The 23,373-nt window shown below is 40.6% G+C and overlaps 1 protein-coding gene across 3 annotated transcripts in view; it reads left to right on the forward strand.

The window, feature by feature from the left end:
- The window catches only part of COX10 (cytochrome c oxidase assembly factor heme A:farnesyltransferase COX10), a 142,753-nt gene that overhangs the window by 84,819 nt on the left and 34,561 nt on the right, over window positions 1-23,373 (forward strand). For all 3 annotated transcript variants that reach the window (XM_066617091.1, XM_066617093.1, XM_066617092.1), the window contains exon 5: window positions 7,542-7,612. In XM_066617091.1, coding sequence (XP_066473188.1) covers window positions 7,542-7,612 — 71 coding nt within the window. The remainder of the gene's footprint in view (window positions 1-7,541; window positions 7,613-23,373) is intronic.

The raw sequence follows: 23,373 nt of genomic DNA on the forward strand, positions 1-23,373 counted from the left end.
CTGGTCATGTTCAGTCGAGTGGGCCAGAGGCTTTCAGGGGACAAGAGGCTGGTCACCAGCCAGATAGAGGCTCGCTGCGAGCCGCATTTGGCCCCCAGGCTGGGGTTTGGAGACCCCTGCTCTATTATAATAGTGAATTGGAAACCTTTGTGTTGAGGTGGCCTAACATTGGCTGCAATCCCCTGCACACTGTCCTGGGTGTAAACCCCATTGAACACAATGGGACTGCTGAGTAGTGCATAGGCTTGTGCCATCAATCTTGAAATATTAGAAGGGTTATAAATCTCCTTTTTTTCTTACTGGTTTAACAGCCCCAATTTTAAAATGTAACATTGCTCACATTTGATTTTATTTGATTTTCTCTGTTAACTTGTGAACTTTTTGTTGAAAAGCAATATATAAATACTGCTAATAATAATACTCTGTGAGGTATTATTTATTCATTCCTGTCCACAGGTGCTTCTGCTTTTGCTAACAACAGATTAGGAGAAATATTTTGATAGGTATTTTTGGATGTTGTCTTTGTCACCTGCATAGATTCTCAAGGAGTTCCCATAAGAAACATGGGGTATAAATTGAAAACATAAATATTGCATTTTTCTCTTTGGAGTGGGCTTTACTAATTGCTTTGAGCAGGAGTGCCGGGGGAGTGTGTTGATACAATTCCCCTTCTTGATGTTTAATCTCTACAGTACTTTGGAAAAAAATGTTTTTCTCCCACTTGCTCTCTCAATGCTCGGATTCTATTTTCAGTTTCATCCCTTTATTACACAACAACTGTACTTTATACCTTTATTATGTTACAAAATAGGGAGCATCTTCTTTGAAGTTAGCCAGAAAGGAGAATAAGTAGTAGGAGCCTTCAGTTCTTTGAACACTTGGAACAGAATAATAGCCAGTTGTGTGTAACAGTACGAACAGACATTTGATGACCTTGGGTTGTTAGGAGTAAAGTTATCAGCTTCCCTATGACGTTGCATTATCACTAGTTTGTGCTCAAAGTGTTCTGAGAACAGATTTCTAAGAACAGCCACCAGCTGTATCTTTTTCCCCCTCCCTTGGCAGTTTCACTTTTTTTTAACATGGAAAGCACTTGCATATAGGAAAAGTTGTGAACATATGCATCTCATCAAATGTGGCAATTGCACATGCATACATTTTACAGTGTATCCATTCATCGTACATGTTCTACAAAGCCACAACTGATTTCCAGCATGTGCTTAGCTTATGCAATGAAATGCACACATGCAATTCAGATGTAACAGGCTCTGTGCATAGATTTCTTTTTTTGTCTCTTTTCTATGTGATGATGCTTTCTTTCTTGTATTGTTTCCCCCCTCTTGTGTTGCCCACAGACTTAACCACATATCTGATTGTCAGTTGTTTCACTGAAGTTATTTTAATGAAGCCTCTTTAAAAGGTTTGGTTTTGAAATTAAACTGTCAGGCAAATTCTTTCTACCTACTCTGTTACCTGATATTGCAGTTGGAGTAACTGCTGAATAATTAACATTTGTATTACACTTTCTGAACATGTGAAACACTTTACATGTGTTTATTCCTGATGTCCTTACAACAACCCTGTAAGATAAGAGAAGCTATAAACCCCATACACCAGTTGTTTCCAAATTTACCTGGGTCACTATACCCCGACAGCCTCTTCTTCATGGCTTAGCTAGGTGCCACTGCCTTGGATCTCATGAAATCTCGCAAGATCAAAGATGGCAGCATCCAGATCTCGCAAGGTTTCACAAGATCCAAACTCTTCCACCAGGCACCGTCATCTTGAATCTCATGAGATTTTGTGTGATCCAAGGTGGCAGTGCCCAAATGGGTGTCACAGTCTTGAATCTCATGAAATCTCACGACATTCAAGATGGCAGTTCCTGGAGGAATAGTTAGGAGCAGCCATCAGGGACATCATGGACCCTACAGGTTTTCTGAGAAGCAGTGAGCAGTAGGTAGCAAAAGACCATCTCCTTTAATTCCCTGCTGCTATTTTAACAATTCCTAAATTTCCCAGTTCCTAAGGCAGTGTCAGGGGGTGGGCCATCTGGGAATTGTAAAATTCCTGTTGGAGGAAGACAAGTGTCAGCACATGACATCCTGTCGTCTGTGGCAGCATGTTAAATGCTACTCTCCCCCCCTTAAGTGGTGATTTGCCATCCTCTGCTCCTCCCACTCCTTGTGGGAGTGTGGTGTGGTGGGGAACTAGAACATTTGTTTTACTGTTTGTTGTAAGCTGCTTACAGCAGACCCTTGTTAGGGTCAAAAGACAGAGTATAAATATTCAGAGATTATTAAAAAGGTGAAAAATATATGAGAAGCAAGAGGGGGGAACTTACTGGCTTTTGTAAAAATAATAAAGGAAAAGTGAGAAATGTAGTTTATCGGTTGAGGTTTAAATGTGGGTCCCTGGTCTAAAAAGGATGAAGATTATGCTAAGGGACTTGCCTCCTTTCTGTAAGTTGATTCCTCTGTATTTCTAAATCTCATTTTCAAACAGTCTTAATGCTTTGGTAAACATAACAAGTGAAGGCCAGTGCAAAGAAAACTGATGAGAAACATATGATTGTACATAACACTGAACAGTAATATGACAGTTGATCTCACACTTTTAGGACCACAGAATGTAATTACTTTGTCAATTTGATGAAAGCTATGCAAGGGGAATGATCTGTAGCAGAAATCGACCACGGAGTCCTATTTAATGTGGTTTTTCTCAACATAATGTTTTAAATATTTATCTCTGCTGATTTAAAATGCTGTGTATGGTCACAAAATAAGCTGCCAAGTTATGTCACTTGATGGTGTTCAGTTGCTGTAGATTTAACCCTGCATCTCTCCTCCTGACGTCTCGATTGCCAAAAATGTAGCGAAGACAATATTCTGCTGTAGCCAAATGAAGTGATGCATTCAGACTTCCTGAGGAAATGGCCTCTTGTGAGCAGCTAAAATATTTATTTATCCAGGTTTCGATTTACTGAATTTGTTGTTTGCTAAAACAAGCAAAAGTCTGCAGGCTGTGATGAGATAATCTAGAAATAGAGTCTTACCCCCTGCTGGATCTGCAGATGAATGATATAATAGACACTTTTTAAAGGGAAATTATTTTTTCCCCCTCAAACATCTGGGGGGAAACTGTGGAAATGTTTTTGTTTTTTCTTTCCAGAACTGATATCTTACTGGCATTTATTTGCATCTAAAATTGTTGTGTTAACTACTTTTTCTGAAACACACTATTTATAAAAATCATATTAAAAGAATAGTAAAATGGTAATTTAAGTAACGAACTGTACAGCTGGTGCATTCTCAATTCTGTTAGGCAATCTGTAGACCTGTCTTGCTATCCCTTGCTAACGGGGCAAGAGACACTTTTTCAAGTGGTGTTCCTCTTATATTTCGGGGTGGGGGGGGGAGAGTAACTGTCTCTCTTCACCCCAGCACAGTGACTTTTCTAATGGCTGTTTGCTGGTGTTCTTCTGCATCTGTTTAGATTGTGAACCCTTTTGGGACAGGGAGCCATTTCGTTATTTGACTTCGTCTAGAAACCGCTTTTCTTGTTGAAAAGCCATATGTAAATACTTTATTATTAGTAGTAGTAATAAAAATAATACTTCAGGTTCTCCACTCACCTAGAGCAAATTTTTAAATAGTATTAAAGTGGTCCAAGGAGTATATTATTAATATGATTAAATCTATGCTGCTTGCAATTGAAATAGCGTGAAAAGGCCAAATTGCATATGCCTATACACCATTTCATCATTTAAATTTATAGGATTTTAAAATCATATTTCAAAACCACAGGAACAAGTGCAGTTGATTCTCTGTCAGGTCCTCCTCAACCCCAATAACCCACTGCTCTACCAATGCTGAAAGCAAGGTCAGTGCTGCTTTCTGTGGTGCTCTGCCATCTTCATGCTGATTCTGCCTATCTGAATATGACTGGACAAATATATGGTTCCTTCTGATGAGTTCTTGTTGATATGGGTATGAGAAACTGTTTGTTCACCTGTTTACTATTCCCAGGAGCCACAAATTGCAAGCAAAGTTTAGCTTGGCTTCTTCTGTTGAAATATTATATGTAAAAAATGCTTGGGCCTCGCCAATTCCTCCTACCCTAGGAGCCTGGTATACATATTGAGTGAGTTAAGATACTTTCGAAATATATACAGTACAAAAATGATGGATGAAATAGCTTATGGTACACTAACTATTACAGAACTTTTAAAATGAAGTGTTGTAACATATTGTATTGCAAAATCTATTGTACAGAGGCAGCATCGTAATAGTGGTTCAGTTGAGAGCCAGCCAAGTCAAGTGTGCAATGAAATGCAGTGGTGTGGAAGTTCTCCCTTTGCTCTCTTGAACTAGTCTTGGCTTGGGGCATGGGAAGATGTGCAGTAGCAGCCAGGAACATAAGTCTGAAAAAAGAACGAACTATGCTGATGTTGGAAGCTTGTGAGAGTTTCTTCTGTGTGCTTTAACTGTCTTCAGAGTGGTGGACAGGAATTTTCACTGGCAGCCAGGAATATGTTTGTCTGCTCATGCAAGAAGTAAACTGTCCTTTCTGGTACAGTAGAAGCTATTTATGTTGTATCAAGAGAAAAAAAAATCATCTGTTTATATGCACTGCACACATGCTAAAAATATTTTTGACATAAGTTAGAGACATCTTTATGTTAAGAGTCCTAGATAAGAATTTGGTATTTAGCTATGCATTCAGCACTTTTCATACCAAGCAGTGTCACCTTTATGCAACTTTCAGGCTCTGTGCCCCAGCCATTTTTCCCTATAAATAGAGGTGTTTAAAAACAATGTTATTTTACTCAGCCCAATGTGTTCAGTAAGACTTAGGCTGTAATCCTATCTTACCCGCTAGAAACAAACGCCTCTACTTATTAGGTTTTCTTACAAGGTTTGTAAGTAAAGTTGCTATTAAAAATATTAATGGAATCCAGTTTCCAAAAATGTGTGTAATATTGTAATTGCTTTCATTGTATTTGATACACTCAAACTGTGGCTCGGGACCCACTAGGTGGATCACGAGTCAATTTCAGGTGGGTCCCCATTCATTTAAATATTTTAATTTTAATATATTAGACTTAATGCTACCATGGTATGTGACTGCATTTGGGGAAATGTTACAGACCTGTACTCTTAACAAGCTACTCTGTATATTCTTTTAACAATGATAGTCAATGGGACTTACTCCTGGGTAAGTGTGGGTCAGATTGCAGCCTAGGATTGTTAACAATTTTCCTGCTTGATGATGTCGCTTCCGGTCATGACATCACTTCCAGTGGGTTCTGAAAGATTCTCATTCTAAAAAATGGGTCCCGGTGCTAAATGAGTAAGAACCACTGCGAAACACAATTGTGTTCATAAATCTCATTTTTTTAACCAAACAGGGAAATATTCCCTAACATAATTTGGCATGTGATGTTGTGGTTCTTGCAAAAAATGAATTGCCCTTTGCTGAGAGTGATCTTTTCTGTTATGTGGCTAAGCAGCAATGATGTCATATACTCGTCACTGTTGCAAAGTCATTGCCTTGAATTAGGAATGAAGTAAGGAAATATTTCGTAATTTAGAATTGTTAACGGAAGGTGCAAGAGTCTAGTGCAATGGTTCTCAAACTTTGAGGGAGTTTTACTCCCCCAGTAAGTCTTTGGGTGAGGGGCTGGGGCAGCAACTTGATCCCCAGGAAGGCTTGAAATCTTCAGTAAAGCCTGGTGCAAAGCACTTCCATTTTTGCAGGAGGTGCTTTGCGCCTGCTTTTACTGAACGTTCCAAGCCTCAGGGAGCTCTGTGGAGGGCTGTGCAGGGTTCCCCACACCTCCTGCAGCTTCCAGCAGCCCTACTACTTAAAAATAAGTGAAAGTGCCCCCCATAGGGACACGATCCTGGGGATCACTGCCTCTCCCTTTCCCTCGCCCATTAAAGGGACGGGGGAACCTTTACACAAACTGGTGGGTCACGACTCACCAGTTTGAGAACCATTGGTCAAGTCGTGGATTGGCATTTGTATAATTCTTATACAAGTTGGTTTTTGAAGAGTCTCAATCAATCAAGGGGGTAATTAACTTACTGTATCTTCAGTCTCATTGATTTTCAGTAGGACTGCACCAGTTTAAATGACTGGTGAATCACTTGTATAGAGCTGAGTTATTGTACATTTTCAAAAAAGATTGAAGAGAGATTCCTTGTGCCAATTAAAACATTGTCAATTAAACAGATGGCTTGGCATATTACATTATGTTCCTTAAAACAAATGAGTGTTCTTTGTTCGTGAGAATGATTGTCTCTGTTTTATTTCACACCATTACTGATTAGAAATTCTAGACACTGTTCTGTCAAAGTTACTGCCTTCAGTCAGGAATCTGTGCAGACATTTTGAGGTACCCAGTCCTTGTCTGGCTTCTGCCCTGTTTTGTTTTGTTTTTTTGCCTGATGCTCCACATTTCATTTGTGCAAAATGTGTGATGCAGCCACACTTACTGCATCCACGTGCCCTGCTGTCATAGCACACAATGGCAGTGTTTAGCAGCATGGCATAAACTGGCTGACACTGTGCTATTTGCCGCTGTCAGCAACTGCTATCAGCTGCCTACTGTGAAAGCTGACTCTGCTTTCTGCTGGTTTTAGACACAAGAGAATGTGATTTTACTCGTTGTTTTAGGTCCTCTATTACTGGAGTGGCCACCAGGTCACAGTAGAGGCTTGTGAGAGGTTGATAGCTACTTAGTTTGGTGAATGCTAAGTCATTTGAATATGTTGCTCATTACCCTGTATTTGCATATTTAAATCAGAATGTGTTTCATTCTCAATAGTACTGCTTTTATAAAGATTTATACATACATATGTTTAGCCTGGATTTTTAAACACTTGTGGGATAGGTGGTGCAGGAGCTCACCACATGACTAAACTCTCCTCATGGACAGTTGAACAGAGTTGCCGAGTTTTAAAAAGTTCCATGTGGCTTCTTTCTTAATAGCAGTTGTATTGCAGTTTGACTTGCAGTTGCTATAGTGTTTGTCAGAATTGATTGATTCTTGGGCGGATCATGGGTTTCCCAAGTTGGGTAATCCTGAAAACAGATTTGGCGCTAATTTTTAAAGTTTGCAGCATGTGATTAGCAACAATTGTTTGTGCCATGTTTGAAAGAGCTGGGAATAGAAGGAAGAAAGTTGTTTGCTTTGTTAGTGCGCTCCTATGTATAAAGACCTGCCAAACTTGACAAGTTTGGAACTTGAAAGGGTGTGTGTGTGTTTGTGTTTTACTTCAAATGATTAACTGTAGTGGGCTTGTTTTAAATTATTTTTGTCCTACGGCTGGTATTTTCCCCTTTTAAGAAAATGCCAAAAGTTTTATTGTTGACTTTCAAAGTGTATGTAAAATATAGTTTGCTGTTTCAGTTGCACTTTGGAACCTTCTCAGATGAAGACCAAAGCACCTGCAAAAACAGTGAATCTGTTCTATGGTTCAGATGGTCTCTGGCATCCCTTATAGTCTGTCTTTTCTTTTTTTCCCTTTCTGTAGTTCTTTGAGGTTCCATTTGACTCAAATATGAACAGGACAAAAAACAGACCCCTGGTGAGAGGACAGATCAGGTAAGGCTGTGCGCACCTGCTCCACAGAATGAGTAATGAATCTCATTGTTCCTTTTATGTATTTCCCCAGTCTTTTGCCTTTCCTTGTGTTTAGATAAGCAAATATGTCAACTTAAAGAACAAAAGACCTGGAAAGAGAGACCATTTTTTGTACTTTGATGCTGGAAGCTTATAAGGCCGCATGGAAAACATATTGGCTTGCCCTCTCATTGTTTTCAGCAGATATGCTACAAGGGCTTTTTTAGAAATAGTCATTGAGAGTTGCATGTGTCCAGGTGTTCCTGTGTAATCTCTTCAGACAAAACTAAACTATGCACTGCAGTTAGCAAACAGCTGATCCTTGTGCCCATTAAGAAAGTAATTATGACTGATTCACAATCATTACAAAAGGGGGGCAAATTCTAAGGTCCATGTTGGCCTTCTGTCCCTGCTCCCTTGTGGCAAGGGAAGAAATAGAACCAATGAATGTGTTGTGGGATTTAGTCATTTCTTTACCATCACCTCTACTATATGGAATAAAAGTAGTGTGAATAATATACTACTCTTTGTAGACCTTGTGCCATAATTATGCTAATTCCTCCACCATTTTTCTGTCAAAAAGTTCAGGATTTTAAATCCATATTGTAATCAAAATAATTTACATAGATTAAATGTATGTATTCTTTTATGGCTTGTTTAATCTGTTTCAAATAAAGAAACAATATTTCCTCAATGCATAATATGAACTCTGTTTAGACTAGCTTAGGATGGAGGTTCTCATGTATGGTGAATGTTTGTCCGTCAGAATTTCAACCTGAAGGTCAGAATTTTTTTTTAATGGTAAAGTGATACTTCCCCCCCCCTTTTGAAGAACATTCCTTTAGCATAGTAATACACAGGGTTCCTGGTTTCATAACTGTTTAAGCAGAATGGAAGCAAAGCTATTATTCTGTTTGTAGGGCAAGATTGCTTATTCTTCTAAATCTGTTTTGATCACTTCAGGTAGATATTGAAACTAACAATATAATAACCTAATTGTTGTAATGTTCCAGGAACATTAGCAGATTCAAACATCTGTGTTTAGTTAAATAGAATGCCATGGATTCAGAGAATAATCCTTTTCATTCTGAGTTTTACATACATGTTCATTCAAATAGTAATAGCTTGACTATGAGACATACTAGAACAATGGAATTGGGAATGCATTTCAGTGGCAATTTTTGCCCAATGTTGCTTATACACAGCAGGGACCAAATGTGTACACCTGTGGGCTGGGCAAAAATGGTTTAATTACAATGTTCATGTTCACTTAAGTCATGTTCAGGGCAGTTCAACAGCTGTAACTAAGAGTTAAGAGCTTGGTTATTATGAGGGGAAAATGCAAAAATACTGAGGAGAACTCAGATTTTAGAAAAATGTGGAATTCAAAGATTGACAAATGGGAACTGGTCTTATTAAAAAATTGTAGAAGGGCAGTCCTTCCATGAGGAAGGGCGCAGTTTTCCCTTCTGAAATGGGCACAGGTCAAATTCAACCTGATAACCTCTGGTTATCCTTTTGGGCAGAACAAGCATTTCACCAGAGAACTGCCTTATGGCAGTTTCAAAAGGCACTCTGGATTGCCAGAGCACCAACAGGAAGGCCACCGCTGTGCGATGTATGATGGTGGCTTTGTTGGGATCTGCCAACATAGGTAAGTTGGCAAGAAGGGGTGGTGGAGGAAATTGCAGCTAGTACAGAATGCAGCAGCTCATGTGGTCACAGGGGGCTTGACGGCTTGACTTAGTTGAACTGCTGCTCTGGCGGCTGCACTGGCTGCACATTCGTTTTTGGGCCCGGCCTGGGACTATGGTATCTGAGGGTTTGCCTACTCCCGTATAATCCTGCCTGTCCTCCTAGGTCATTGGTCATTAATCATCGGTCATAGGTCACTGAGAATACCATTTGTTACTTGGAGAAGGGACTTCTCTTGTGTGGCACCACTATTATGGAACTCACTACCAGAAAATCTGAAATCTGCCCCTTCAATAGACAGTTGCTGGCAAGGCCTAAAGACATTTTTATTCACATTAGCTTTTGGGGCTGGGTAAGCATGGAATACTCCTGGTTGTCTTTTATTTGGCCTGTTTTTATTGTGTATTCACATGTTTGATTTAGCTTGTTATGTATTCTTTTTTCACTTGTTGCCAACTATGGATTTTTAGAATTATTATATGACACTACTTGCTATTCTGACTTTAAATGATCTAGATTTTGACTGTTAATTTCATAATGTTATGCTGCATTTTATGTATTAAGTTTTGTAAGCCAACTTGAGCTTTGGGAAAGGTGGGGTATAAATGTTTTAAGTAAACAAATAGGAGTGAGGAAGGGTAGGACAAAGCTTATGGAGGGTTAAGGGGAAATAATTCTGATTATTATTAGCAAGCCTCCTGATCCACTCCCTTCAAGATACAGCATGCACCATAGGATTGGGCTTGTGGTTTGTAAGACTGGGCTTGTGGAAGCTCTGTCTCTAAATGGAGCTTGTAGTCATCATGTATATTACTGTATACTACTGCACTACTACTATATATTACTGGGTACTATTTATTATTATTATTATTATTATTATTATTATTATTTATTAACAATAATAACAGTATTTATATACCACTTTTCAACAAAAAGTTCACAAAGCGGTAATTTTGTCTCGCTACATGTGATGGAAGGGTCTACTCATTGTAGGAATTCACACCAAGTACAGGGAGGGGGAACCAGATATGGTGTACTGCTAAAGGAAGCAATTACAGATGTGCATCACTTAACAAGGGGATGCATTCTCCAGTTCCTGTTGTTATGCGATTAGGTCATTAAGCAAACACTCAGCCCAATCTAGTGCCTTTGTTATGTAAACACACTCCCTGTCAAAAAGTAGCTGGCTGCACAGGCTACTGGAGATAATTGGCTCTTCTTTGCATTAAAAGTCCCTTTGTTGTGTAAACAGACTCTTTGCTGCAGGCTGGGAATGCTGACTGCCTCATTAAGAGTCTCTTTGTTGTGCTTTGACCACCATTGAATATGTGATCTGTTGTTAAACAATGTACACCTGTACTTTATTGGGAAGATTTGAACCATTGCAAAAGAAAGATAACTTGGATATTCAGGGCTCTCAGAGAACTTCAGAGCAAGGCAACCATTACATATCTCAGCAATAGGAGCCAGAGCACGCTCATATAACAGGACTTGAAGGTGCTTGGGAAGGTGCCCCTTCTGGCTGCTACTAGAATAGGGTTTCTCGCCCTCTGCATCCTTTTTTAGATCCTGCAGTGTAAGAGTATTGTTTATTAATATTGTCACTTATCACCCTGTGCAGTTGAATCCCCCCTCTTTTAAAAGTCAAACATCTCTAGTCTGAGTGTAACTTTTAACCTTAGTATATTCTGAAAATAATTAGATGATTGGATTTGCAGTGTCATTCCTATTTTTTATTAGGCGGCCTATGGAGAGTACAACTTAAGCATTACACACCTGAAATACTTATCCTTTCATTCTGTATAAATCTTTGCCAGAAATAATCTTTCTCCCATTTTTCCTTTATGATAAATAATATGAGAACCAAGCCTCTGCTGGTGATGTTTTATGAAAAGAATTTTTAAACATGTGTTACCTTTTCTGCACTCTCTCTGCATGTGTACATACAAATAAAAAGTCAACATCCCATGGGGCTCCTGTATGAACAGAAACTTAAAGCAACCTTGATTTCTGTTTGTACGTCTGTTCAGTTTCTTCAAGGATTGGATTCCAACTTATATAGGGTGGGGGGAGCTCTACACCTTATTTGCAAACTTTAAACTAAAGCCCTTATTCATAAACTATTCAACAAACAATTTTCAGATAGCATTTCCATGATTTGTGCCAAAGATTATTTATAACAAAATTATGTTTTCCCTTAGGCATCTGTGAACAGTTGGTCCTATTTATTTCTGTGTTTTATCCATCATCTTTAGAGGATTGAAAAAAAGTGATGGATGAAATTACATGAAAATTGAAACAAAATAGCAAAGCAAGCCCTGGGGGTAAACTCACTCTCATTGTAAATAGAGTACTTTGGTAAACTTGTTCCGATTTGTTCTGTAAGATAGTGCTAATTATAGATTTCTAAGTTCAGTTAATTTTATTTTAAAAACTTCATTGGGAATATTCTAATGACAACATCTGTTGAGTACATGACTAACCAAAACCCAGGCCCAGTCAAAACTCAGTGAAATGGAAGTGCATCCTTCTTAATGTTCTTGAAATTGGTGACCCATGTTTGTAAACTTTAAACTCTTTCCCCTTTCTCACCCCAGGTAAAATGCATATTTCCCCCCCCCCCCCATTGTCTGAGCCATATTCAGGGAAGCTCTACCTTGTTTACACTGGAAACCTACTTACTGAGTGTGCCTGAGTGTTTTGCAAAGCATTTTTGTTGGCATCCTTCAGTCTCGGAAGACTATGGTATCGCGCTCTGAATAGTGTTCTGGAACAGAGTGTCCTCCAGTGCGCGAAGCCTGGGTAAAGTAGATATGGAGGATAGACTGTTATCCATGCAGCAAATCCCCCCTCTCCACATCGCTGAAATGGTCCAATGGAAAGGCAGAAGCCAATACAGTTGGTTCCAGCGACGTTGCAGGAGTTGCCAGAACGTGACTGTGTTCAGCCATGAACTGCCTCAGGGACCCCAGCTCCGGATTTTGCCACGAGGTTGACTCCTGAAGCCTTTTTTCATAACTGGATGTAGCCACAAGGCAGTGGAGGTTTGGGATCAGAGCTTTCCTTCTCTCAGATGAGCTGCTTTCCCAGGCTAATGAGTCTCATCTACCCGGTGGCTGTTTAGTCGCCTCTTAGGACAAGTACAGCCAAACTCAGGGCCTATTCTTATCCCCAGCCCCCAGGGGATGCAAAGCATGCACACTTATGTAAATTAAGGGTACAGGGTTACCATGTATACAGGTCTCAAATCCTGACTAGGCCAGTTTTTTTCTTCAACAAATGTATAAAACTGTGTAAAGGTGCATAGTGCGTACATATACAGAATTTTATGTGAGAAACATAAGTGTGCACATTGAGTTTGGTTCTCCTGCAGAGTTTGGCGCTTCTGGGTTTTTTTTGGTTTTTTTTAATCTTTTTGGATAACATTGTGCTACTAGCACAGGGGATGAAAAAGCACAATAACTGTAAATTTCTAGAAACTTAGAATGTTAGTTTTTCTCTTCTGTAAGTTATTTGATCAAAACAGTATTAATCAAATTGTAAACTTTATTGTATTTGTTTCTTTTTCATTCATTGCCTTGCCACATAGTGGTCACTTTGGGGGCCCTAGGCCAATCAGTCATCCATCCATCCATCCACCAGTCAACAACTAATGTATTTTTTTTTAAACTGTTACTTAGCTTTAAATGATGTTGATCTAAGCCCTTATAGACTTCAGGCTAGTTGTCAGCTGGTATTATTTCTCCAGCTGGTCCAAATAGCAGTGCAAATGACAACCTTTGGCTGCATATTTTCCCTAGTTGTGTTTCGCTGTCTTTCTTTGCTGGTTAAATAAGGCTGCAATCCTATCAACACTTAGCTGGGAATAAGCCCCATTGACTGTAATGGAACTTACTTGTGAGAAGACATGTATAGGATTAGGCTCCATCTCTTCTAAGGTTGTACTGAAAGCTAGTTAAAAGAGCATAGAGATGGGTAAGGGAGCCGCTGAGGGACACTACCAATTTTTCACAGGTTGCCAAGCTGGGGAAATCATTTCCAGAAAAATTGGCAACCTGAAGTTCCTAGAGGGGCCCTCTGTAACTGCTTTCTTATGCTAATCTTTACTGCTGACCTTGTTAGTGACTGATTGGCTCTTCACTATGGAGCTTCATCAGTTCTTCCCTCATCTTTTTTTAAGATATGCCTGAAGACTTTTAAAAATATTCCAAACAATTTTTATGGTATCCCATTGGACTTTTCCTTTTGAGTTTTTCTTTTCATCTCCTGGTTCTCTTGTAAAAGTCTGTTTTTAAATGGGTTTGTATATTATTCTTTGGGCATAAGTAAAGTGTCTGAGCATCATGTGCTCATGTGTACTTCTGTGTATCAACCCAAAGGCCGAAATAGACAATCTGACATTCCTCTGTTGTGATATCTTCCAAAAGTTTAAGTGCCATGTCAGTGGAAAAGACCCCCACAGAGATGAGCTCTGCTACACATCAGTTGTAGATGTCACAATTCAAGAAGGATGTTGACACATTGGAAAGGTCAGGATTGCTATGAAAACAAGAGGTCAAGATGACAAGCCTTAAGAGGAAAAGCTGAATTTTAAGGGGTAGGGAACGTTTAGTTTAGGGAGAAGGTGTTGTGCATATCTACTGTAAGATGTGAGCTGAGGTGAAGTGTCACAGCTATTCCCCAAAGGATGCAGGGGGTAATTCTGGCAGAGGCTTATTGACACACTACATTGCAAAACTGCAGCCTTTGGGGTGCTTTGCTGAAGCTGCCACAGTTGAAATTGGTTTACGTTTGTAATGTGGTGTTCTCTAATTGGAGATATGTTGGTAAGTATTGAGTAATTAAGATTTGTGGAAGGTAGGAAGAGAACAGTTGTATTTTTTTAAAAAAGGAAGTGGCTTCCAATCACTATATTCGGGAGCCCTGCAGGGTAAGGCTTTTGGTAAGTTTGAACCACCCCTCCTTTATCCCTGTCAGCAGCATGATCCTGGGGATTGTGTTGCTGCCATAGCCCCTCCCCTGCAACAGAACAGTTACCTCAGTTTTCAAACTCCCCAAGAGTTCAAGAACCACTGACCACTGTTTTATTGCATTTATGTTTTATAGCAAAATAGTTAATTTTGTTAGGATATGTCAGAACTCTGACTAAATAGCAAGTTTCACTTGCAAGTTCTAAATTGTGCGTACTGTACAGGCTCACACTGCTTCCTTCCAAGTGGGCACTACTACCACCAAATTACTAAGACTTGCCTCTCATATTTAAGAAACTGCAGTATATAGTTGAAGAGGACATGGACATACAGAGTCCAGAAAGTATTTGCTACTACTGCTGATGCTGAACAACAAAAAGTCATCTGAAGTATTAATTTTAACCACATATTATGTTATAAAGTCACTTTGATGAATTCTTGTTTTTTACTTCCAATTTGATTGTCAGAATTAAATCAATTATTAAATTAAATGTCCACACTTCATAATTCAACCAGAAGTTTCTAAAATGGCACAAGAACATCCAGTACAAGTGGAGTATCTTCTGAAGTTATTATGTAGTATGCTGAACCGTTCTCACTGTGGTTGAGTTTTTAAGTCATTTTGAGGCTATACACATTTTGTACTTTGCAGCATGTTGAGAATTTTGAACATAGCACAACACAGCCAAATTGATCTGTAGGGGGCATTGCAGTTAGGCTGCAAACTGAGACAGTCCTTTGACTTCAAAACTGTTTTGTATTTTCTCAAACCCAATTCCATCTTTTAGTGGACTGGGGCAGAAAACCCCTCTAATCTAGTCCAATAGGTCAATGCAGTCACAAAGAACTGGCAATATTCGACATGAAGAAAACCAGGAAACTGTCATGTTGTGTAACATAATAAGTTAAGGATCAGGGTCCAAACAATTTCTTTAGGCATGCCTAAGGGCTTGTGCTTTTTCTTTCTTTTTTTAAACACTTTTTTCTTTCTTTGAACATCAACTTTCCTATGCCATGTCACAATCTGCTTCTGAAAACCTTTTCAGATTCAAAGGTACAGGTACAACCTATTTATCCGCATTAGTTCCGTTCCGTGATTAACAAAAAACTCGTTGTGCTAAATCCCATAGAGTTACGCAAATACAACCTGCAGCCTGACACTTCCGGATAGAAGGAAATTAAGGTAGCTGTTCTCAATCCCCTCCCCCCCTTTCCCTTTCACAGGTGAGATCCTGAGCTTGCTTGGGAGTCCTATGTGTCCCAGGCAGCTTCCCGACAGCACTGCAGGTTCTCCTCCTCTTCTCTGCTCCTGCAGCCCTCCCTGGCTGCAGCCATCATGGAAATTCCTCTGCCCCAGAGCATTCTAGGACTTGTAGTCTGGCTCTCTGCTCACCCTCACCTCTCTCTCCAAGGCTTGGCAAACACTCCTGGGGATTTTTAAAGCAATCCCCTCTGTTGCTACTGCACCTGCGTGAGTGAGTGAGTGAGAGAGAGAGCTCCACCTTGCTGTACATGTTCTGGCTACAGAGGTTTTTGGTTCCCCCTTCCCCTCTTCAACCTTGGCTGGCTCAGGGGCTCCAGGAATGTTACTGTTCCTTGCAAGGGGAATCTCTTCCAGGGCTCCAGGGCTATTTCCCTGCCTGAGTGAGGCAGAGCCTTTTTGCAGTGTTTTGGGCTGCCTGGAAATGGATCAAGATGCCAGCTCAGGGCAAAGGAGGCAAAGGTGTGTGTGACTTTCGGTTCCCCCATTCTCGTTGAGACAAATCCGCAGATAAAAAATCCATGGATAAATAGGCTGCACCTGTATATTGTCATGTGACATTGTGGAGCCAAAGTTTCCTCAGGCATGTGGAATTGGTTGTATGACTTTTGGATTCCAGCCAAAATCATTCATTGTACTCAAACTCCAATATCCTAGCTTTTTTCAGAGTTTCAGGCATTTCAGCAAAAGCTTAGGAGCACTGAAGGACACAAAAGCTTCAGTGCTAAATATGGAAGTCTTTCTGTCATTTTTGAACCCTCAGAGAGACTACATGCATACTGCAGATTTCATTTCTACCACCTGCGAAGCTTCAAACCTTAATTTCTAAGCAAAGCTTTGCCAAAGACCAGATTCTGCAGTGGTTCCAGGGTGGCTCAGTTTACCCACCCTGTCAGAAACAAAGCGTATATGTCTTGGGAGTACCCACCTCCTTGGTCATGGGCTTTGACAGTATGAGTCCTGGGGACTGAGGAAATGGTGTTGCAGACTCTTCCGAGTCTGCTGCCTGTTCCTGTTGCTTCAAGAAGGGCTCTGGATGCTCAGTTCAGTTCAGTTCTGGATGCTCAGAATCAAGGGAGAGCCTCTGCCCTTGGAGTTCTTCAGATTGTGTGACCCTACCTGCTACCAAGAGGTTGAGCTTACCACATGCAAAAACAGAGCGCCCTGGAACCCCTGAGAAGGGAATTCATGGGCAAGATGAAATTGTCCCATTTTGGGGTTGCCAGTACATTTATCTCTAAAGATATTCCCATACCTTATACTTAGAAGGCAGAGAGAGGTTTGGTAGAAACTGTGTGTGTCTTCATCATTACAGTAATATAAAGAGAGCAACCACAACCACTCAACTTAACCTTGTTAAGTTTCAGTGTGTCGTGTTTTGGTTTTTTTGTAAGATGTTCCCGACCTCTTACATATGTGTTACTAGATAACCGATTTAGAACACAAACTGCAAATAGTTTGGTCAGTATGAAGGAGTGTGTGTGTGTGTGTGTGTGTGTGTGTGTGTGTGAGGGAGGAGTGTGTTCCCTTCGGAAATAATACAGTTCTAACAAGACTCCACAGCAGTGTTCTTTCTGAATAATGTTTATCCTGGAAGTATGCAACTTTTAATGTCATTGTATAAAAACAAGTCTGTGTCGCCTTTCCTGCTGAGTTCCTTTTCTTCCCCACATTCCATCTGAAGAGAGCATAGCTGGCATTGCCCGAGTACTGTAAACAAGAAATTTTAATAGGGCTGCTTTATATTTTGACATGTTCAATTACTCATGAAAATGTTGTCCTTGCATTTTAAGCAACAGGACATGCATTCAGTCTCCTGTTTCAGATATCCGTGTTACAGACAGTGAAGGAAGAATCCTTAGGGCTAGAACTGTTTAGTGAAAATAAAACCCACATCAAAAGGCAACTAATGAAATAATGTGATGTTTGCTATTTTACATCTCAAAGGGGTTAGGAAAGATGGTGCTAACATTTCCACATGCACTAGCCATGTTCAGATGTAACTGTGGCTTAGCAGTACAAGCCTGAGGGAATACTCATGCATTTCCCCCTTCCTCCTCCTCCCCAAAAGTGAGTGCTTTTGTTTTCATTGTACAACAAACCCCTGTGTAACTTACTAGAGTTAGAAAAAGCCAGGCTATCAAACCATTGATTGATCCTGGTTTGATATCTGTCTTGTTCTAGTTGTTGTTAGCAAATCACAGTTCCCCAAAGTGTACACAGTTGGGGACTGCTGTTTGTCATCAAAGTAAAAGCAGAAACTTTTCTTGCAAGGAAGAAGAGTCACCCATGGCTTCCTTAGGATTGTTCATGGAGTGCTACAGAACCAGTACTGATTTAAACAGTTTCAAATCAGAAGTCTTGGTTTTCTCATCATAAAACGATTGTGCAAGTTCTTTTTTTTCTTTTTTTTTTTTACATATCTTTGGTTGTATTGGGAATTTGTGGCATGGGGACATTTCTTTGACTTTCTGTGCAAGGATACAACTTCTTAACCGCATGATGTAGTCAGTTATTTCACTTTAACTGGAGACTGCAGAAATCACTGGCTATTCAGCCTGCTGTTTAGTTCTTGTGCTGCCTGCAAAAAAACACTCCAGCAACTCAGTAGAGACATTCCTTTATAAGCAGTTCTGTTTGTTAAATAGAAATCCTGCGGAAACATTTGACCCCTCACGCCTTGCTGCTTTTCAATTCAGCTGTGAGGCCTTTGCCATGGAATTATTTATCAGGGCCTTTAATTGCATGTGGGACAGTTGATAAATTTGAGTGCATTGTGCATCATATCACGTTAGGAAACATCCCAGATGCTCATGTATAAGCCTGGAGTCATGGTGCATTTAAGTAAATAGCCCTCCATCTGCTTCTGAGGACCACTGCTGTGTAGCGATATGCACTCCTAATGTAGTTGTCTTAGCCTCCTGTGTCAGTAGCACAGCAGGGGGTAGGACCCAGCTCGTTTCAAAGAGCACAGCAATTGTATCCTATAATCCTTCTGATTATGACCTCAAATATGAACAGATCTTTGGGGATACACCATTTATGCCAATTCCATCTCTTTTTAAAAAAAGAAATAATGGCAGCCAACTTCCTTTTCTTCAGAACTAGCCATGGGGAAGTAGATTTCTAGATGCCATCTATTGTGGCATGGAACCAAAATAATTAGCTAGTGTGGCAGACATGCAAATAACCTGTTTTCTTGTTACCCAGGCTGTTTTGGAAGTTTTAGCTGGCTGAGCAAATGCCCATGGTGAAGGTGTAAAGGAGCAGAGAAGCATTGTGTACTGTTAAAACATTTCCATCAGATTTGTTGCAATACGTGCACCGCAAGCCTGAGCTGCATTTGGGCTGGTGCAAATCCCTTGCGCCAACTAGGAGGGTCGCAAACGTGCTGTAAGGCACATTTGCACCTCCTCATGATTCGGCTAGGCCGGAATAAGCCTCTGCCCCAATGGAGGCTCCAAGTCTTGCATCGGCCAAGCTCTGCTGACACAAGATTCTGGGGTGGGCGGGGAGGAGGTGGGAGGGAGGCGATCCGAGGCAGGGGAGAGGGTGGGGTGGTGGGCAGTCCTGAGAGTGAGCGGGTGGGGAGTGGGAGGCAGGGCTGGGATCCAGCATTTATACCCCCATTCCTGGGGAGTTCAGATCAGTTTCAAGCCCTTTCATTCTCCTCAGGCTTGTGCCACCTCAGGAGGTGGCGTAAGTCCAAGGAGACCAGTAGGTGCCAAGGTGGCTTACCCGGAAGTAAGGGGAAAGTTCCCCCTTACCTCTGGCTGAGCTGCTTTGGGCACCTATCCTGCGCTGGGTACAGTGCAAGCCTCTTGGCTTGCCTGTTCCAGTGCAAACTAAGGATTGTACCCTTAGAGTGGCAAATCATTTCAAAGGAGTTTCAGCAAAACAACTTTAGTCACTGATGAATATCATTCTTGCTAAAGTGGTTGCATATTTTAGCATTGCTAAAGCACCTGAAGTGACTTGGAAATGAGATTCGAGTGCAGTCTTTGGCAGCTCTATTGCAGGAGCCACAAGACTTTGGGTATATGCTGTAAGGAGCTTTGGACTTCTAAGAGAGAGTGGGGTCCAGGGGCAAGAAACAACAGAAGAGTCAGAAAAAAGCTGTGCCTATTGGCTGTTTTTAGAGGTGTTTGAAGGTGATGTTATTTTACTCAGAAGTAAGCCCATTGTGTTTAGTGAGGCTGTAATCCTATCTTATTCACCAGAAACAAATTCTTCTAGCTATTCTCGAAGCCAATGGGCACAGTGGCACAAATAACGGTGGGGTTGAGGAGAATGCAGATTTTGAGACTGAATTAATTCTGTGGTCAGAAGTAGGATGTAGCTAGTCATCAAAACATGGCAACAGTGTCATTTCATAGCATGTGAAGGTATCTGGCAAGTGTGAGCTACGAGTTTTATTTATTCATTCTAGAATATGTTTGTCGTCCTGTGAAGTAGCAGCAGTGCATCTTGTCTTTGGGATAGGTCTGCCATTTTCCTTGTGCTGTGCCTTTGTGGATTATGTCACGTTGTTCAGATTTGTGTTCGTAAATGTTGGTTTAAGACCGTCCAACTCCCTTGCACTCAGTCCTATGTTTTAACTGTGTGGGACTTTATCTTACTTTACCACAGCAGCCCATTATTCAACATGTGCCAAGTGGTTTCAGAAATGACACCACTCAGCAAGTCCATTACCAGACTACCTAGGATAGTAAATGGTTTGCACCTTGAGTTCTGTTTACAGAAAGCCATATAAAAAGTGCATTTCTCCCAGAAATGGCTGAGTTTATGAGGCCTTTAAACAAGGGACAGCTTACACATTATCAACTTGGCAAGTCAGATACCAGGGCTTACACTTTAATTACGCATTGCTAGCATAGTCGTTGCCTCAGAGTTTGCATTCCCGAGGCTAAGATACACACAGAGCCCTCTCACGCATTTTATTGGAATCTACTTGATAAAGTCACAGTGAATATTGTGCCATAAATCCTGCTGAAAGGGAACTTGGGCCTTTTCCTAACCACACTCTGGAATTTGGATATTTAATTAATTTACTAGTTTGACTTCATTTTGGATTTCCAGTAGTCCAATCTGCTCAAGGTTTTGTGTACAAGTATTTAAGAGGGTATGCACTCACTACTGACAGTACTTTAGTAGTGGACCAAAAGGCAGTGCTATGCCAACATAATACTCCATTTTTTCAAAGTAGGTGTTCTGCATGCAGAATGCTGTAGAAGCCTAAATAAGGGGCAAAGCAGAGCAGAAGAAAGTTGCTGCAAAATATGATGGATGGGTTAAAATGACCACCCTTAAAAAAAACAAAAAAAAAGCATGAAAAAAGTATGCACGTTCATGCAGCTCTCATGCTGATAGGGAATATCCTTGCAGATATGAGCACTCAGCCAGCAGGAATTGAGAGAGTTGGGGTTGGCATCACTGGACAACCCCTTAAAGACGCAGTGCATGCAACTAATCCATGGCCTTCATATGGCATGATTGTCTTGGAGCATCTCCAAGCAGGAGAAGTTCTACTGACTGGGAGTTTGATAGGATGGAGGACAACAAACCATACCATTCTTGCTCACTTTCAGCCTCTAGAGTGGGTTGTGGGAGGAGAGAGGGAGCTGTTCTTGGAGTACACCTGCCTCAGGGTATGTCTTCCCAAGCTCAGTTTCCTCAGACACAAATATCCTTTTGGTAATGAGGAGGGCCTTTTTCTTTGCCACAGAAAAGAGGTGAAATTGACTTTGGGAGGACTTTCAGACAGGTTTGGTTTCAATCTAGCCGTACAGTTCCAATCCTCTTCTAAGTGAAATGGGCTGTGATGGTTAATCTTAATCTTGGTTCATGCAGAAATAATGCAATAGAAGACTAGAGCGAATCCCACCTCTCCCTTTCCCTGTGCAGAAACCCTGTAGTGTGAATCAAACTTCCTGTGTCAGCTGTCAATCATGTGATTCATCCTCATTTTTTTAAAAAGGGGGCAGCAGGGAAACAGTCCTAATCCGGGTCCCCATGCAATAAGTGGTTAATGAAGAGTTTGGTTCATGCTGAAGGGAAAGGCAGGGTGAATCCTGAGCCACTCCATCACCATGCTATTTTAGCATGTATGCACACATGAAGCCTGTAGGATTCGACAGACTTTCGTATGTAATATAATTTCTTAAAAAATAAATGCGAAAGAAAAGCTCACGTAGTAAACAGGAAAACAAGCTTTCTAGGCTGACAGAGCAATTCCATCTGTTCAGAAGTGGACTAGTGCATTTCCTTGTGTGCTTTGATGAACTATGTAAGCAGGAAAAAAGCGATGTATCCATTTTCAGGGACAAAGTTACTGCTTTCAACCAGACTGATTTGTTTATGTTGCTTTTGAAATCACTTATTCAGGGAAAAAGAGAGAACATCTACAACTCAGATTGGTTGGGGTCCTTAGAAGCTAACTGCCTCTAGTTTGGTTAAAATTCAGTGGCTTACATTTTCAAGCAATTGCTATATAGTCTTGTGACAGCGAAGTTGGGTTGCCATGTATCCTTGGCTAAAAATGAAACAAATTCACACAACTATGGAATATTTTACCGCAGCACAGTATTAATCTACTGTGGTAGATTAATACGAGAGCATGCCAAAGGTCGAACCAAGATTTTGTTTTCTGTTGACTCATTCGGATGGATGGATGGATGGGCGGGCAGGCGGGCGGGCGGGCAGACGTGTACAAATCAGGATTGTTTGTAGATATATTGATTGATTGCCATAATAATCAAAACATACTGGTTTGTAACTAAATGGAGATTCTTTGCTACTTAGGGTAATTCAAGTGTCCAGTTGTACAGGTCCAGTCCAATGGATTTGACTCAACACAAATTACCCCTGCAAATGAGAAGGAATGTGTTGATCCCTGGAGAAGGGAGAAAAATGCACCCCTTTAAAATCACAGTTTAAAAAACTGCTTTTTACTGTTGCAGAGAGACAGTCATACAAGTGATTACAGGTATAACCTAAGTATCCACAGATATTTCTATCTCAAAGCTGATGAAAAGGACCCTTTAAATTAAAGGAAAACAGTCATTTAATATTGCCGGAGAGGGCAGCCAGCTGACAATCCATCAATCATTCTCTCTGCAGGTTTCACTCATCCCTTCCCCCTGAGCATGTGAAAGAAGGCTGAATGGCAGCGATTATCACCTTCTCCATTCTTTCCCCCTTGTTCTGTCTCCTGGTGAAGGGAGGGATCGATGCCTCCTAGTGAAGCCTAAGCGCCTGGAGATAGACAGATTGCCTCTGTGTGCATTTCAAAAGGTCAGCAAGGCTGTTTTAAATCACCAGAGCAAAGAAACTTTGTTTTTTAAAATTGATTTGCTATAGTATTTTTTTGCCATCCACTGAGTTCTTGGAACTCACAAATAATGAGTCTCAACCTGTATACTCCTTCCTTTGCAGACTTTGCATTTGCTTAGAGGCAATGAAGCTCTCATGAAACAAAGGATCTCTGTACATGTGCAACAATTCTGTGCAAAATTGCTTACTTAAATAGTAAACACCAAGACCTTTCTAGAAACCAAGGTGTTTCTAAACAGAAGAATGTTTCATCATAAGAGGGGAAACAAAAGATACATGATGAGCATTCATAGTTTGCACAATAATCATCGTAGTATATTCCCTAATTGTGTCACTTATAATGCTTGATCTCAAGAGTTAGCTATTGTTAAAAGTGAGTTCACTAGTCTATTCCATAGAAATGCAGACTTCGAATTTATAGAAAATTCCAGAATCAATTCAGAGAATCATATGCAAACTAGGTTATGTTTGCATATAAGCAACAT

Source organism: Tiliqua scincoides, chromosome 2, assembly GCF_035046505.1.
Source record: "Tiliqua scincoides isolate rTilSci1 chromosome 2, rTilSci1.hap2, whole genome shotgun sequence".
NCBI classification, from domain to species: Eukaryota; Metazoa; Chordata; class Lepidosauria; order Squamata; family Scincidae; genus Tiliqua; species Tiliqua scincoides.